Below are 18,564 nucleotides of genomic sequence, written 5' to 3'. Positions count from 1 at the left end.
AAAATATTTGAAGAATCTTACTTGCTAGAATGCAAAAAATTGAATTTGACAGTCTAATTCTATTTGTAGCTGTAGAATTCCATGTTTATACAAGGAAATTATGATTTTTTTCAAACACATAAAAAGTATGAAATTATTGCTATAAAATAAGGCTGGTAGAAGACTATTTAAATACTTACTGCCACCTCATGTTTTCATAAAAGTTTTGCAGGACTGTTTAAATTAGGAATACTTTTCTGAAGCTCTTAATTTACTGTGCATTTGTGAAAGAGCCTTTTATCTCCAACAGGTTCTCTGTTGTAGTTTATTTGCAGTTTATGTAACCCAATGTTACTGAATCTAACCAATTTCACTTTAGTTACAACCTACCCATAAAAACTTTTCCTAACTTGTTGTTATTTATTAAGAAGTACAGATTTTTTTTTTTTTTTTTTTTTTTTTTTGGCACCAGATATAACACAAAAGTAAAGGTTGAGGTTATAGAACCGTTAGTCAAGAATGACTGGATTAAGTCAGAGATAACCAAGAGGTTACTGCTTTACCTGTCCTGTGGCAGGGGGCCCTCTTGCATGTGAAGGCAAAGTACATTTCGTGCTGTTTTGCCTTAGAATTACAGTCTAAACTGCAGTAATTGAGGAGCTACTTCTCAAGGAGCTCAGACAACCATTACTCAGGAGTGCTGTAGCCAGGGGAAAACAGAATCTAAATTTCAAGCCCGCAAAAAGTGATTCCCCATTTTTGTGTGAAGATTCTTTAAAGTCCTCTTTGAGAGAGAAGTGTGTAAGTTTTAGTATGATGCTGGCTGACTTTAACAAAACCACACTTTAAGCTGTGAGCTAATTAACTTCAAACATCAACAATAATACCTATCTTAATATATGTTAGTAACATGTAGAACTGTTATGTTCCATGGAGTTAGTGTGAAATACTTTCACTTCAAAACAAAACCTGTTACTGGATATTGGTTAGCTACCTCAAGTGAGTTTATACTCTTCTGTTTCTCTACTGCCCTCCAAGGGCTTTAAGAGTTACCAAATTGCTGACATGGAAGCTAAAACAACTAGTATAATAATTGCTGTTTTCCTTAACAAAGAAGGATAAAAATAAAAAAGGCTAAAGGAATAATTTTGAACACATAGGAAATATATTTTATTCAGTCTGATTTTTTTATGCAAATAAACCTGATGCTCCTCTCCAGTCTCAACAGTCAGCCCCTTTGAATGGCTGTACCAACTATGTAATGTGGGAACTCACCACCTTCAAGAACTATATTTTCAGGGTTCTGAGAATTACCAGTATTTTAAAACTTCTCCGGTTAATAATAGTATTAGTTTGCTTTTTTTATATGAAATATGTTCTTTAAAAATTAAGAATATTCATTGTGTTACTACTGAATACCAAAGATTAAGACAATACAAAGTTTTGTAAGGTTAGACTTTTCTTTTTGTTAATGAGGAGACAGCTAAAAACAGTTTTGAACCATTTCTTCTAAGATTATGATTTTTTTTAAATTACAGTTTAAGCAAATTGCACTTTAAATGTATACAATAACTTCCACATACATAATATATTGGTTATTCACATCCATATTTTATGTTGATTTGTTTCCTGAAAAAGAGTAGAATGTAAGTGAAGCCTTTCTAAGGCAACTTTTCTATAGGCATTTGATGAGTAAATTAATTCAAGACAAATTTTCTTATGAATGTCAAAGCTTATTTAACAAATATCTTCTTGTGAGTTAGATTCTTGAAGTTGCCTGCAAAGTCTAACAGAATTTGTATGTTTTGTTCTTACATGAACCACCAATCTCATTGTTTCAGTTTTGATTCTTTGTTGGATGGTGGGGTGAGGGGAGAGAGAGAGACAGTGCACAGCTTTTTCCAGATCTCAGAAAGAAAGGCCCCACAACAAATGGCTTAATAGGGTAACCACTTTGGCAAGATAGAATAAGAGGAGGAGGAATACAGGTGGCAAGTAAATCCCATCAGGTGCTGGGTGCCCTGCATTCATGCAGCATTGAACAGAGCTTGAATGGATTTCCCCATGGCACACTGCACAGAGCAGTACAGCTCCTGGCCACAGAGAGAAGGTCTCCCTTTTGCTCTTTTGAGTATTTGTGTAATTTTCTTACAAGGAAACAGCTTCATTCTAGAATGTGCTCTCCTGGGAACTTAGTGAATTTATCCTGCAGCCAAGGGATCTGTGCCGCACAGCACAGACCTGAATGCCGCACTGTGCGTGCAGCACCTCACAGGCTGTGCCTGCTCACGTTCACTGTTACATGAATCATTAACTCCTAAATATGTAACAGTCTCCCAGTCACGTCTATAACATCCAGAACAGCCCAAATTTGTTTTTGCTGTCTCAAAACAGAATCCATTGGAGACAGTGGGAAGGATTTCCTATCACAATGTGACGTGTCAAGCAAGTCTGCACAAGCACTTACTCATCTCATAGTTCTGCCATGTCTCATAAGGAGATTATGCTCTAGGTCTCCACTTGAATGGAAAATCAAATCTGTGTGCTGTTGAAAGTTGTGCTGGTAGCTGAGTAACTTTGTAACCTTACCTCTTGAATAAGTATTGACTTTGTCCTCTGTTGTGGTATTCGGGGAGTTGTACTTCTAAAAGATCATATTTTTGGGATGATACAGAGGATGATTATCCTGACCATTCTTTCTTAAAACCTAAAGTTCCTTGCAGTTTTACAAAACATTACCTATTTGTATCCATTAATTCATTCTGTTCTTCTGGACTGACTCCAAGATGCACACTTGCTGCTTTTCTCTTTTTATCTTTTTCCTAAATTTATTATTGGCTGTGTAGTCTCCTCACAATGAAGTAGTATCACTATATCCTGCTCATGTATTGCCATAGAAGTTGTGTATCTTCATATGTTATTTGTTTGCATCATTATGTTTAATTTTTAAATGTTTATAAAGTTTTTGAGATTATTTTAGATTTCTTCAATTCTAAGCCTTGGAGACTTCACAGAGTTTTTCCACTACAAGGTCCAAATTAGGGCTATGAAATTTAAAAGTTTCACTAATATAGAGAAAGCTCTATCAAAATTATTATCATATTATACATTAACTTTATAGCACTGTAAAATAAATAATTTTGTTGTCATTTTGGAACATACCCTTCTGAGGAAGTTTTGGTAGATGCCTCTAGATTTGCAAATTTAGGTTTCCATTTGGAAATATTCCTAATAGTTGCAAGGCCCTTGTATAGGAAGCTGTTGCTATTTTGTGATGTCCCCACTGTTTCCTGTCTAATACAATAATCCTCCAGAGTTTTGTATCCAAACTAATATCTTAATTTTCTGGGAATTTTTTATAATCATTGATCAAAGAGTAGACTGAAAAGATCCTTAAAAGTTTAAACACTATGCCAAATGTGCATAATAAAACAATATCATTTTCCTAAATTATAAACATAGGTAGAGGATGCTTACCATGCAATTTCAAAATATTAAAACTAGTCAGAGTGTCATACTGTAATGAGAACCACTCTGGGCTTTAATGTGTGATGCACACAGAGATGGAATTGCAGACAGAATACAACTTGGCATTATTAAAAGTTTGACATGCAAGAGCAGAATTGTACTCTGGGGTTTATGCTTTGAGTGAGGACGCTGAGTTTTCATTGTATTAGAAACGTCTTACACCACCACACAAAAATAAGGCTAACAGTGGGAGGCAATCATACTTGGAAAAGCAGTTGTTATGAGTACTAAAGAAGCTTTGTGTGTACTTTTACATGCAATTTTTCTTGAAAAGATTGAGTGTATTGCAATGTGTTAAAATTATTTCTGTATGTCCATTTGAATGTTTTGGCCATCAGACTGTGAACTACTCCCACAGTATCTAAGAGTAATACTAGGGAATGCTGCTTTGATGCTTGATTTGATTCTGTCAGCTTTTTGGGGGGAAAAAAAGGCAAGCAAAGCAGAGCAAAACCCAATCTCTCTGGTTTTGAAGCAACTTGAAGTAATTAACGTGCAAGAACTACCTACTGATAAAAACTCAAGCCCCATACTCCCTCTTGTGGTTTATCTTGAAGAACATGAAAAAATATTTATATACATTATGTACACATATAGGTGTATATGTATAGATAGAAAATGTTATCTGTATTTATACAGAAAATAAAGGTATAGCTTAAATAAAAACATCTTCCAAGTTTTTTAAAAGTTCTAATTTGCTTGTTTTAAATTGTATCAGAACATGTAATTCACCCTGAAGAACATGTTATTCATCCTCAGATGTAGTGTACTTCTGCTTTAATAGATTCTTTTCTCTGGGAGTTTTCCAAATCCAGTGAGGCAACTACTTGGCCTCCATGTTGGATACTATAGAATGTCCCAATTGAGGAGACCCTAATGGCTACTCAGTAATGCTAATAAAGTTTCATTCTCACTAACCATTTCAAAAGGAAGAAGATTCTTATTTTAAAGGACTATTTAAAGAAGCGAAAAGGATTTTCAGTAATATTTAGCAGGTCTTCTGGACCTTTTGCCATATCCTTGCTACTTGCATCCAATTTCTTTCTGGGAACTTTAAGTCCTATAGAAGTGGAACTAAGAATATTTCTAACAGTGGGAATAAATAAAATCATTCTGTTTGCTTGCTTTTAATTTAAGAAAGGGATAATTTACAGTTGTAGTTACTACCACTTAAGAAGAATGAAAAGAGAAACAATCTTGATAAATGCAAAGTTATTAGAAACATCTTGACTACAGATGTGTTGATGCTGAAATATTCCATGTCTATTTGTACATCAAAATTATGGTATGCTTTATGTATCATCTGTACTTGGTAACAGCAAACAAACCCCTATGTATTATTTGCTTGTGATGATGCATCTAACCTCTCTCTTGAGATTTTACTATATCTCAAGAAATAAAAATCCCAAAGCTTTCTCTAAACCTTACAGTTTTCTTATATTCCTTTTCTATGTGAAGTTTCATAATAATGGAGGAATTTCATAATAAAAATGAGGTGACAGTAAAAAAAGAAATTAACACTTGCTTTAATGTGTATCATTTATGTTTTTAGTTCTTTCATTATGATTGCATTTGGGTTTTAGATTTCACCTTTTAGGTGCAATCAAAATGAAAGTATGAAATAACATCACGTTAAAACTCTAGTTTTCATTTGTTGTTTTTATTTTCCATGTAGAAAAGTTGCAATAATGGAAGACTCTGATCAAAACATTCATCTGAAAAACTTGTCTCTTCAGCAAGCAACCAATGAAGAGGAAGCCTTAAACCTACTCTTCCTGGGGGACACCAATAGAATGATTGCTGAGGTGAGATTTGCTGTTTCAAATCTTTCTTAATACCACCAGAGTTAAAATGGTCAAAAACCTCTTTCCTCCTCTCTCAAATAAGATGTATATTTTTGGAAGTTCTTGGAGATAGATTAGTATCCTCTTTTTGAGTATATTTCCACAGTGAAATTAAATAACTGTTTCTCTGATGATAGCTTTCCCTAGTGGAGCTGATTGGTGGTTCTTGATGTCATAACCTACTGAAATTCAAACAAGTAGAATACAAAAATTCTTGTAAACTACAGACTGACTTTTGAATGTGGCATGTATCAGACATGTAAAGATTAAGAAAACAGGGTCTTACAAAGCACTGTCAAACATTCCTACTGAAGTTTTTTCCCTGGAAGTGTTCAACATCAGGTAGAATGGGGTCCTGAGCAACCTGTTCCAGTGGAAGGTGTCTCTACTCATGGAGTGTGATGGGGTTGGGAGGTTGGAATGAGATGATCTTTAAGGTACCTTCAAACTCAAACCATTCTATGATTCTATGATTAAGCACTAAATTGCCTTTGAAGTATTTAATATAAGTCCCCTCTTTTTTTCCTGCTTATTGCATAAGCACATGGTGTTATGTGTAACAAAACAACAAACAAAAAAACCAAAACAATCCTTCCCCCCAAACCAAACAAAAAAACTCCAAACCAACCAAATAAATAAAAAATCCTCACCAAAAATCAAACCCCCAAATGGTAGTTCAAAGGAAATTCAAAATAAATATGTGCCAATATTCAAACATAAGCATGTTTTTATTGATTCTGAAAAATTCAAATGAAATGTTTCTGTATCCAACATCTGTAAGGTTCTTTTTTTTCCTCATGCTTGGATATGGAATGTAAATATAAAAAGTGTATTGTATAATGTGAGCACTATCAATGTGTCTTTACTACAATACAGTTAACTCTCTTTTAGAACTTTGTGGGTTTTCTTCCTTTGTAGCTCCAAAGGGATATATCATAAATCATTAACAAGAAAGACACTTAGAGTATGTGAATAGTCAGGTAGTTCTGTGTTCCTGCTGGATGACTACGTGCACCTGGACACAGGGGAAGAAGCATTTGATTACAAAACATAAATAGGCAACCAAAGTGTTTGTTCTCTTTCTCAAGGATGACTATTTCAATGGTTACATTTTGAGAGGTGGGAATATGTTAAGGCAAGAGATAATCAACATAAGAGCTTCTCATAAACCTGAGCATTGAGGCAAGGAACTGCTTGATGATATTGAAATAGAAAAATTGGTATCGTGTGAAGGAGAGGAACTTGACAAAGCATAATAGAGGAGACAAGGGTTAATCTAGAGAGCTAAAAAACAGGACTTATGGCATAACTTCTCTGGAGATCCATATTTTTAAATCTTGAGTTATGATAATACTTTCTGACCTCTGAAGATTAGAACCCTCTTAAGTAAACTTTAAAGAAAAAGACACAAGATTAATGGACCTAAATAGAAAAGAAAGTAAAATAAATGCTTGAATCATCTTTTTTAATGAAGAAGAGTTTGGCTGTGGAAAAACTCAGGTGACTGTCATGGATCACATTTGGGATCTGTAGCCTCTAAAATTGCAATCTAATGCTTTAACCCTGAATAACTCTTCTTTGAAGAGTGACTATTTAGAAAATAAGAATTACAATTTAATTTTTGCATTGCCTATGCTAATGCAGTCTAACTTGTGTTTTGAGGGCTGCATTTTTCCCTCATCACTGATTGTGCTAAAAAAAAGTCATCACAATATTAAAAGTACTTTATAGGCAACATTCATTCATTCATTCATTAAATGTCAGAACCTAAGGGAACACTTACAACCGAATGCTTCTTTCCCACACTAACTATATAGCCCAAGACAAGGAAAAGAAAGGAAACCAATCTAATTTGTGCAGGATTGCTTTAATAGACAGTGTAGGACTGGTCCTTTGCTCTAGTTTTGATGTGTACTACAAGTTGTGTAAATGGTAAGTTGGAAGACATTTGTGCACAGACAATTCATAATGTAAAAATCCAAATAGGAATTTTTTGTCTCATATTTTGCTAGAGAGAAACAGGCAGAGATCAAAACCAAAAAAGCTGAGTCTTTTGTTGGCAGCTCTGCTGAATGTAAGGAGTAGATTTTTGTTTGTTTTCCAACAAAGCAGTTTCTCGTTACATTTGAATACATAAGAATCTGCAGCAACAGCTTATAAAATCTGAACTGGTTTTTTATTTTTTTTATCTGTTAAAACAATTTTATGATTTCAGTATCTGATATGCATGCTGAGGATTTGAAAATCTATTTTGCAATGTAAGCAGTTGGTAGCAGCAACATCTGAAAAAGCTCCTGTGTGGAAATAAGTGTTTGGCCATTTAGGCAGTGTACTCAAACAATTTTATTTTGGTATACTATTAATATATCTTCAGCTGAAGAGGTCTTTTCTAAGTTCTTGTGATGGGAATCGCATATGACCCCTGTCTTCTGAAATAACATGCCTAAACCTCTGTGATTTTGAGAATTCTTAGAGATTTTAGTATTTCTCTTAAATCAGCAGAGTAAGGTAGCCTCCCAAGGATGCACAGCAATTTCAAAACTGTAAAATCATTTTCTGGGATTAGTACATCTGAGCACTGCAGTTGAATGTAGAGTTAGAATTTATTTTTCCTCTAATGAAAAAGTACATTGATTTAATGAGGAAGGAAATATTTTAGTGCATGGTTTTATACCTATAGCACTCCATTTTTTAAATTTGAGATACAGTGTATACTACACAGAATTTGTTCCATCATTTAAAATGTTTGAAATACACTTGGGGCAATCAGTAAGCTTTTGGCAATTTTAAATATGTTTATTTCAAGAAAGAATTAAACTTAAAGGTTTAAGGATAGTTGTGGGGACTGACTTGTGACCTCTGAATTGAACTAAATCTATTTGTATTTATTGTACGTTAGTATTCTCATGATTTAGAAAGTCACTGATAGTGTTTGACTGATTTTTTTATTGGGTGAAATAGAAAAAATAGGATTTGAGTGTGTGAGCATATGAGATTAAATGTCACTTTTGACAAAAATGCATGGTGCTGCTGTCCAGAAGAAATTGAAACTTTCTGCTTTCCTAGGTTCTTCATTGGTCAATTGCTAATTTATTTCCACTCCAACAGACCTGTTATATTGTAATATTAGCACCAAATGGCATCATCATTTCAGTACAGGTGCTTTCATTTCCATGCGTGGTAAAAAAATCGCTGGTCATGCGTACTACTTTGAATCATCCTTAAAATGCTTTGGGATTTATATGGATAAAAGGCACTATATAAAATAAGGTTTAATAATATCTTCACCAGGGAATATTAATTATTTTAAAAGTTACCTGAGTTTAGAACTTACCATGGCCTAACTGTGAAGTCGTAGTAAATATGGAAAGATAAAGTATTGCTCTCAGGAAGTGATTGCACCTATTCTGATCCTTATGTTTTCATAGCAACAGTTTTTCAATTTCAATTATGACAAGTGTACCTAAGTGCAACTGAGGAGCCCCTTCACCTGTACCATATTATTTAGAAAGTAAACTAAAGACATGTTAAGGTCTTTCTCATCTACCAGATATAAAGACAGGTACCTCCTTCAATTTATGTGCTTTTCCTTATAGCATCTTTCTGTTGGGACTGGTGGAGTTTATATTAATTAGACAGAGATATCCCTCTGAACTGTGGAATGACTGTAGCTGTCAGAACATCTCCCTGCAGATATCCCTCTGATTGTAGCATGAGTTCGGAGAAAATTGATTTGGTATCAATGTTGGATACTATGAGTACTTTTTTTCCCCCTTGCTCTTCTTTGAAAAGTTCAAAAGCAAAAAAACCTTAAGAAGAAAAAGAAACACTCCTTAAAAGAAAATTTTGTACCTTTTCACTGAGACATTCTTTCAAAAAACTCTGAACACTCTGAATCAGCTTTTCTTTATGCATTGGCTAGTGACTAATTCATTCGTAAAGGAAAACTGTTCTTCTGCTGTCTAAATATTTTGATTCAAGGAAGAAAAGATTCCACTGGAACGATATAAGTTGCCAGGTGGAGGTGGTTTGCAATATGGCCTGAACAACTCCATTTATCACTGGCAAAATTGTTTTGTTCCCATGGTCCTGAACTCTTTTCATGTATTTTCTCTGTCAGAGTGTTTTGGCAGCCATAATCAACACATTATTCTTCCAGGTAGTAGCAGCTTCTGTTAGTCCAGAGCCGATTTTCAAACAGCTTTTCATATGTCTTTGTCCCATTTAAGAAGCTTTCTCTTTCTCAGGTCCTCAACTATTAAGAACTCCATTTAGACCAGTAGCATCCATTTCTGGCTATTATTAGTCAAAACATTTATAATAGAAGCTGCAACAAATAAAAGGTTTGGGAAATACATAAATTCCTATATAGGGAAGAATTCCTGGAGTGTTTTGCTGACTTAAGATAGGTAAGAATTAGATTAAGATGGACAACTTAGGTTCCAGCAAGTTTTTGGATGTTTCTTGACCTTGTATTCCTTGAAAGAAACATTCAACTCAGAGGCTTCTTCCAGTATGACTGTGCTGTAGATTCTCATTCAAGTAGAAGCCTCCTTCTTTTAACCTTTGTATAAATAGATGTAGTAGTTAAAGTCACAAAGCTTCTATACAATTTATTTAATTTCAGCAAACACAGGTATATTTTTGTCCTGGAATAAAACAAGCCTGGCTAGTATGGCTTGAAATACACCTTGTACATATTTTCCATGATCAAATGAAACACTGATGCTTTACCAAGTCATGATCCTAAATGTTATTGAATTTGTCCTTTACCATGCCACAAATGGGCAGCAACAGATGACCTGGCATTAAGTCCTTTGTAGTGTTCACATGATATTACAAAGCATCTAAAGTCTGCTTATGTGGTTCATGATGTCACAGAATTCCTGGAAAAAATTATTTCTTTGTAAGTAACTGCAGCTCATCAGTTGTTCTATATATAACTCTCACAATAGCAACCATCTGTGAGAACCAGGCCACTCCCCTCTTTCTCTTTTTTTCTTCATCACATCAAATTAGTGTGAGGATGATTTCATATACATATGGTTTGAATACTGCTAACAAAGTCAAAATGAACTCCGAAAACCACTAAAGGAGCATTTTAGTAGTCTCTGAGACACTGTCCAGAAAATTTTGTTTCTGTTTTCAAACTCTCTAAGCAGATGAATGGTGATACTCAGAAGCTGCATATGTAAGATAAGCAATAACCAAACAGAAAAAGGGCTTGTTTTTGGACTGGAGATGCCAACAAGTCATCATTTCTGTTGTGTGCTTTGCATCTACTTGTGTGGTAAAAGTAGAAAAGTATGGAGGGATTATGCAATTAACATTCATTATTGCATCCCATTTAACAGTTTAAATTTTTATTGCTTTATGCTTTCTGCAAGAGTTCTAGCAGAGCTTCCTATATATGGGAACTGCAAAGCAGAGAGAGAATCAGACTGGAAAAGGGAGTCTTGGCATCTTGATTAAACCATGGTTCTACTCTGAAGAAGGACTTCACAGAAATATCAGTTTGGGATTCTAGCCAACGACTTCCAGATCACCTACATTCATTTTTTCATTTACATGAGTAAAAGAAACTGTGGAGAGAAAAGCAATGGAATTTCTAATGACTAGTCCAGCCAAATCTACTTGGAACACACAAAATAAGGTCGTGGCTGGTGTATTGCAATAGACAGTAAAAGCCTAGAGCAAATATTGCCCTGTGCTTTTGGAACTCAGAGCCCTGAAATTATTTTCTTTCATGATCTGAATTTTTTTTTGCCTCTGTTGGCATTAAATGGGTCTGACTAAAAGCACATTTTTAAATACATGAGGTTTTGCTGCAGTGTGAAACTGAAGTTTGCGTAAGAATGCTTATTCAGAAGTATGATGATTTCTTCAGCTTCTTTCATAGCAATGTTTGCTTTGTGCTTCCACCGCTGGACCTGACTGATATTTGATCTGGCTTAGACTTGTCTGCAGTATAGTGTGACTGATGCCATGTCTGTAGTGCAAAATATCCCTTAATATCAGTTCTGTCAAGGAGAATGTCCTTAAAATGAATTCTGTTGTGGATTTTGAGCTGGAAGAAATAAAATATCCAGTCCTGCTTCACAGAGCTGCAAATAATAAAATCATAGCTGTCCTAGTAAAATAAGTGAAGTTGGCTCTGACTATTCATGGAATCAGAATTGCTGAATAAAGTACATTTTCACAGCATATAACTTTTCCTTAGTGTAACTGCATTTTAAGTAAGTTTCGGAGTATTTTCTTGCTTGACACCTTTCCCTCAGCCTGTTTATTTTCATTCCAGCACTACAAATCACTTCCCCTTCATTTGCCCAGCCTCACCTCTGAGGACAGCATAGCATGTGACTGCACTCTGATGCTCATTTCACAGGATCATGAATTATAAAATTCTTCATCTGTATAAAATAATAATCAAAATTCTTTTCCCTCTCCCTCTGAGCTTGCCTTTATTAGGTAAAGCAGCCCAAAAGAAAATAGTGCTAGGGCTGAAATTTCCTTACAGAATTTTCACCACCATACAAGTGTATGCTATTCCTGCACACTACCTACTTGTTCTCATACTGTATGCTGCCGTTTTCTGTATTCTATCACAACTGTTTTCTACAGCTGTGCTGTGGCTGAATCAAGAAACTGATCCAGGTTAAATATCTATGGTTTGCAGTCTTTTTTTTTTTTTTTTTTTTTTTTTTCTTGAGCTGGATCAGTTCCCAAAACCAATTTCATTGTGCTGGCACTATTAAGGCTGGAAAAAAAAAAAAAAAAGGAAGCTGAAATGGAGACAATTGAACCAAGTGGTATAGCTGTCCATATTATTCCTGTTAAAGGACCATTCACCTTGCAGTCTTTCTGTTAAGAGCTGTCCTTTCTGGATTAATAAGACAACATCTTCAATACCTGCAATAGGCAGGCCATTTTACCATCTACAGTGTTGCATGCTAAAGCAGACTGTGTGAAAAAAAGCAGTATCTTGGTATAGCTGGGCTGAATCACAGGATATGCCTACATTAAAAGTTACTCCAGAATAACAGAGGAATGAAGTAGAGCCAAGAGATTAATGTAAACAGTGTAACCAGGATTTTTAAATTACTTTTTTTTCAGCAGCTACAAATAAATATAGATTTAGTTGCTAACTCAATAATATTGATTTATGATTTTACTAGTCTATATTTCTGCAGTCAAGCATTTATGTCATGAAAACAATGTAGTCATACTTGTTACAGTTTATGAATAAAAATACTATCTCTATGCTAAACCTTTAATCTCCATATATAATCTAAAGCTTTAGCTATTTATGAAATGAGGGTAATGAGGAATTATTTTTGATTTAAGTTTCTAACAATAGCTTGATACAACTAAACAAAAGGTGCTTTAGATGCTGAAAGATATTTTGTATGTTTTTTAAGAAAAATGCATGTGTGATGGCATATGGTCATTTGAAATCTAAAGTTAAATAACTGAGAGCTGTTTAAAATTTTCAGTTCCACATTTTAAATACATTGAGAAAACCTCTGAAATAATGCTAAGACTGAGCATTTCTAAAAGCTGACGAAGAATATCCATGTGTTAAGGAAGTGTGGCTGTAGTTATTCCCAAACAACAAATATTTAAAGCCAAACATTTTATGAAAACTCTGTCATGCCACCTAAAAATATGGTACTGATTTTGCCAAGTAAAATTTTTTAATAAAAGTAAAAATGGAAAAGTTTAAAGCCTTATAGGAAGTCCTAGTCCTAGTTACACTGGCATCTACCTATCAGGAAAAAACAAGGAAGAATTGGTGCACCAATGGGGAAATTAATAACTTCTCGGGGATCAGGAGTTAGTAACTTTCCCTCCAGTCAAGGTGCCCTTTTCCAGTATTCCTCACATAGTAAGGCCACTTGCTTTGCTGATGTCCTCAATGTTACAGTATTTTGGAACAACCTTGATTGCTTGCAGTACAATTTGTCCAGATTAAAGTTATCCAAATATTTTTCCAGAATGTGAATGGCAGGTGAAATCCTTTTGGGGGTTTTTTGCGTATTTATTACATGTCCAATAGATAAAAAATTGGATAGATGATTTCAGTTGCCAGATTATTGAGCTATAAAAAGCTAATTTTATTTATCCACTAAACAGTGAGAGTTCTTTTTCTTCTTATCATTGTAGACACCAATGAATCAAGCCTCAAGCCGATCTCACTGCATTTTCACTATTCACATCTCCAGCAAGGAACCTGGATCTGCAACTATCCGACACTCCAAGTTGCATTTAGTGGACCTTGCTGGTTCAGAACGTGTTGCAAAGACTGGAATTGGAGGTCACTTACTGACAGAAGCCAAATATATCAACCTCTCATTACATTATTTGGAGCAGGTAAAATTGAAATAGAGTAAAAGATTTCTTCCTTTACTACATTCCTGATTAACAACGTGCAATGTTTTGGGAAACTGGATTCCAATATTCACTTAGGATATATTTCACAGGGTTTTTTTAATTATTGACTTGATAGGTCTTCCTTTAAAATAAAATATTTTAATTTAGGGAAAACTTAATAATTAAGCAGTAAAGTTATAGTCGATATACAGGGTAGTATTTCCAAAATAGTGTTCTTGTTTTCTTTGGAATACTAAAGATATTTACAAGACTTCAGCTATATTTCTCCTAAAAATATTCTTCGTTATCTTCTTCCCCTTCCATAGCTGGGATCAGGATGTATCACTAAAATGAAAGCATTTGGGTTTTATTTGGTTCAAGCATTGTAATATGGTAAATAATTAGGGTCTCTGTCATGTGTTGTTTTATTCCTCTACCAATTCAAATATTTGATCTTTTTGAGACGGAAGTTATCTTTGGTAATGTATTTATGGAGTGACAACCATAATTGGATTTATACCAATAGAACTCATAGAAATAATAGTAATAATAATAGTAAAAATAATAATAATAATAAATGTCCAGAAATCTTTGTCATTCAGCTGTTGTTACTAAAAAGATTTAGCGTCTTTATTTAAGGTATACTAAATTCCTAACCTCCTTTCACTGTTGCTTCTTATTTTTCCTCTTTGGAAAAGGCAAATATTGAGAAAATAGATTACTCCTAACTAATCTTATTTATTTAAAAAAAAAATTACTTAAGACAGCAGCAGTGAATGGAAACTTTGGAGATAAAGATTTCCAGTAGAAGGATTTGGTTAATTATTATTATTCATATGTGTTTTAAAATAATTAGATAATTATTGATTCATTTAGTAAAATTAATTATTTTAGTGTTATATTTTTAAAAATATTATTATGGCTTTAATATATATCTCTCTCTTATCGACCATGATGTTTTATATGTTTGATGTTTATGATGCTTACCAAGTTAAGGTAAGAAACACTTGGCAATGAATTAAACCTCTTTCGTGAATGCTGTGCTATTAAGTTGGAATCACTGAAGATTTTCAAATGTCCCTTTCAGACCTCACACCTGTAAGAGAAATTAATTTCTTCCTGAGACTGAATATATAATGTTTTTTTCACAGTACAGCAAACACTGTTCCTGTTCCTAGAAATTAATTTCTTCGGGGATTCTGATGGAGGATACAGCTTTTTTTCCTAAGGCTTCTTTAAAAATTTTTATGTACAAATATAGCATGTCTGTGAGGTTGTCATTTAGGGAAAAAATAAGGGGGTTAGGGAGAAGAAAAAAGGCTTAACTCTAAAATTAAAATCTGTGCTTTTTAATTTACATTACAGTATATGTGCTATTTAGTAAAATATACAGTTGAGGAATTCATTAAATCTGAAAATTTTGTGGGTGTGTGTATATGAAAATTCTTTTAAATTCTGATTAGGAAATATAACTGTTCTACTTGCTGGGAAGAATATTTTACATTTTTGTCGTGTTCTTCTGTTAACAAAAACTGATCTCTTGGATTTCATTTAATTTATGATCAGAGATATTTCATGTGTCAAAAGAAGAAGCTGAGGTACAGCAGGTGGCAGTCAGTCATTTACTATCACATTGAATTTTTTTCATACCCCTTATTTGTTTAAATTTTACCTTGAAGAAAAATGTCTGTATTTGGGTTGTACTCAAGGGGAGTGACAAGGATCAGTGACTCTAAAATTGACATCTTCAGAATCTAGAAATTATACTCAGGATCCCTTCTTATTTATTGTATGATTTTTTTTCTTTGTATTTAGAAGGGAAAAATATTTTGTCATGCAAGCTTTAATGCCTATTTTAGAGAAATACAGTTGGAAATAACCCTTTTGGATTCTGTCTGGGATTGTATATCAATAGAAATGTTTGATAATATTGAATAAAAGACCACCAAAGACAATAAAAATATCTTTTTATTCAGTGGGAATTGAACCATTCAATCCTGACCTTGCAGTGACTAACATTAAAGTGCACAAATCCCTCAAAATCAGCTTATTTAAATTCTCAACTATTTAGTTATCTACTGGTGGTCTAGTGTTGATTTATGCCATTTTGAAATACTTTTCACAGTAAAATAGTCACGAAAAATGATTTGTGTCAAGATGATAATGGGAACACAGTTCTGTGTTAGCACACTTGGTCTACTTGTTAAATATCCGCAGTGTGTTAAAAAGCTCTTCAAATAAATCCACTACACTTTTACTCCAAGCGGCCTCTATGTCTAGAGAAAAATGAGGATGGTTTCATGCAGCTGATCTAAAATGACAGCAGGAACTTAAAAGTCCCTACTACCATATCTAGGTAGCTTTATTTGTCTGAGAGATGTAGTAGCATGTTCTGGAATTACAGCTGCAATGTAGCTGTGCGTATGTAGATATTCCCTTATGATACAAACATAGTGGATCCTGGACCAAATTTTGAGTCACAAATTAACAGTTAAACTGCCTTGTGATTTGACACTATAATGGAATTATTTCCCCAAAATAACAGAGTACAATGTTCTCACTGCTTTAATGAATATGTTTGTTTACTGTCATTTAACATGTGTTCCATTTAGGGAATGTTGACAGACTTGATCCATTACTGAATGGTTGCTGCCCATATTTACCAAAAAGGGTTTGGTTTTTTTTGGTTTTGGGGGGAGTTGGTTGGTTGGTTGGTTGTTTGGTTGGTTTTCTCTGTAAGGACCAGAGCTTAAGCTTCTAAACTCTACTAGAAATGGGAAGTGGGATGAGAAACATAAAAGACAACCTCTGAAGCAGGCGTATGGCTTCAGAGCATGTGATACACTAAATAGCAAGATATAGGTGTACCTGACAGCTCTGTTTCTGCAAGTGATGCACCCCAAAATCCCCATCTCTTGAGGATTCTCTGAGAGCATGTTTTGGCTGCCTGATGACATGAGGTACTGGTGCAAATCTGTTCCTTGCACAAAGGATGTGTATAGAAACAGGGACTCCTGGGTGCACTTCAGATCATGTCAGAACCACTTGTGAGTCTTGCGCTTTCCTTTATGCTTACCAGTGTTTCCACATGTGTCAGTGGAGTTGAGAGTGAATGTACCTGCTCTACACAATTATGTTTCGTATAGGATGCAACTTTACCAAAAGTGCCAAGAGTTCTGACAGCAACTAGGCCTTAAAGTGGTTTGTTTGACCCACTCAAAATGAAAATTTCTGCTTTAGTGATATTATTAAGTTTAGAACTACAAGTATTGTGTCTCTCAGGGCTGCCAGTGTAAGATTTATAGTTTTAACTTTTAACTTTCTGAAGACCATTAAGAGAAACTAATGCCACAAAAAAGTTGCTACTAAATTTTCTAAAATAGCAATTTTTGTAAATGTAGTATGAACAAAATATACACTGGTATGTAACGTTTATTAAAGAAAAACCAACTCCTAATCATTTAGGAGAGCTAGCACATGTATAGCTACAGTATTTCAGTACAGTACTTGGCCACATAAGAGTTCAAATCTTTTATATCACAGGACATCATGGGATAATCTAGCTTTTTATTTAATAATAATTAGATCCCATAATGTAAACAGCTGAGGAGGGAAACTGAGAATAGTAGGTGTACAATTTCCTTTTTGGCCAAGGCATATATATTCTAAACTGAGTCATTTCTTTCCAGCAGTACATTGTAATCATGCACCCTTTTATTTGTGCTTTGCTTTCCAAGACATTTTCTCAGAAATAAATGTATTGGCCTATCTAAGAAGCATGTGTTTCAAGAATGTGTAATTTTTAAAGCATGCTTTAGCAAATATTGAGGAAGTTTTTACTTTAATACTGTCCATATTTTATTGTTATGGCAGAAAAAATTATGAGGAAGATTTTCAGTGAGTTCCTCCATCTTAGGAAAACCTGTGGGTTTGAGTTTATCGTGTTCAGTTTCCATGTTGCTGAGAGACTATAAGGTTAGGATATGATAAAATTTAATGTATTTGGTCTTTCAGGTCCAGCTCCTACAAAGACATATAAAAATGCTGAAATTTAACTTGGAATTCTTTCAATAAAGCCAGTGGGTTTACAGCTAACTGGGTGCATAAGCATAGTTTTGTTGTGTCAGAAGTTCCTGAGCAGATTGGTTTTTCTGTTTGTGTGTCAACCATTAATAGACATATAAATGTAAAAGTCTTTTTTTTTTTGCTGTTGTTTCAGGTAATAATTGCCCTTGCAGAGAAAAACCGGTCCCACATTCCTTACCGAAACTCTATGATGACCTCAGTGCTAAGAGACAGCCTAGGAGGAAACTGCATGACTACCATGATAGCAACACTTGCTATGGACAAAAGAAATATAGATGTATGCCATTTCTCTCTATCTTGAACAAAAATCTTGTCCCTTCTCTATAGATACTGCTCTTTTGATTTTTAGTATAGATTACAATTCTAGTGTGTAAGCTTTTATTCTTATCTTTTTAAAAGAACATTTTAATTTTATTTCCAGAAGATAATTTTATCAGTGGAAATTGCTGTAGGATATAGACAAATCCTTTAGGAAATAATGCTTTTCTCTAAGTAATCTCAAGTCAAGTAGCAGTTGGGAAATTATTTGCACCTAGTAATGAACTACTCCTTTTTTCAATTTACTGATTTCCTGATGAATAAATGTTTGAGTTATAGAAGTGCATTTCCACTGAAAACCTTGGCAGAACTTCTGTTAGACTTCTTTGGAGTCAAGATTTCATAGAGTATGGTAGACAAATGGAGAGTTCACTAGGAGAGAAACGGAATTGGGTGGAGTAGTTTGGGATTTATGGAAATTTTTCAAATACTTTTGTGT

General features: G+C 34.2%; 1 protein-coding gene across 5 annotated transcripts in view; it reads left to right on the top strand.

The window, feature by feature from the left end:
• KIF6 (kinesin family member 6) overlaps positions 1 to 18,564 on the top strand; it is a 157,734-nt gene that overhangs the window by 23,816 nt on the left and 115,354 nt on the right. For all 5 annotated transcript variants that reach the window (XM_048298808.1, XM_048298807.1, XM_048298806.1 and 2 more), the window contains 3 exons: positions 5,183 to 5,312; positions 13,515 to 13,721; positions 17,941 to 18,084. In XM_048298808.1, coding sequence (XP_048154765.1) covers positions 5,183 to 5,312; positions 13,515 to 13,721; positions 17,941 to 18,084 — 481 coding nt within the window. The remainder of the gene's footprint in view (positions 1 to 5,182; positions 5,313 to 13,514; positions 13,722 to 17,940; positions 18,085 to 18,564) is intronic.

The sequence above is a fragment of the Corvus hawaiiensis genome, chromosome 3 (genome assembly GCF_020740725.1).
Source record: "Corvus hawaiiensis isolate bCorHaw1 chromosome 3, bCorHaw1.pri.cur, whole genome shotgun sequence".
In the NCBI taxonomy this organism is placed as follows: domain Eukaryota; kingdom Metazoa; phylum Chordata; class Aves; order Passeriformes; family Corvidae; genus Corvus; species Corvus hawaiiensis.
The sequence above is the reverse complement of the archived record's forward strand: the minus strand, read 5'-3'. Positions and strand labels throughout refer to the sequence as shown.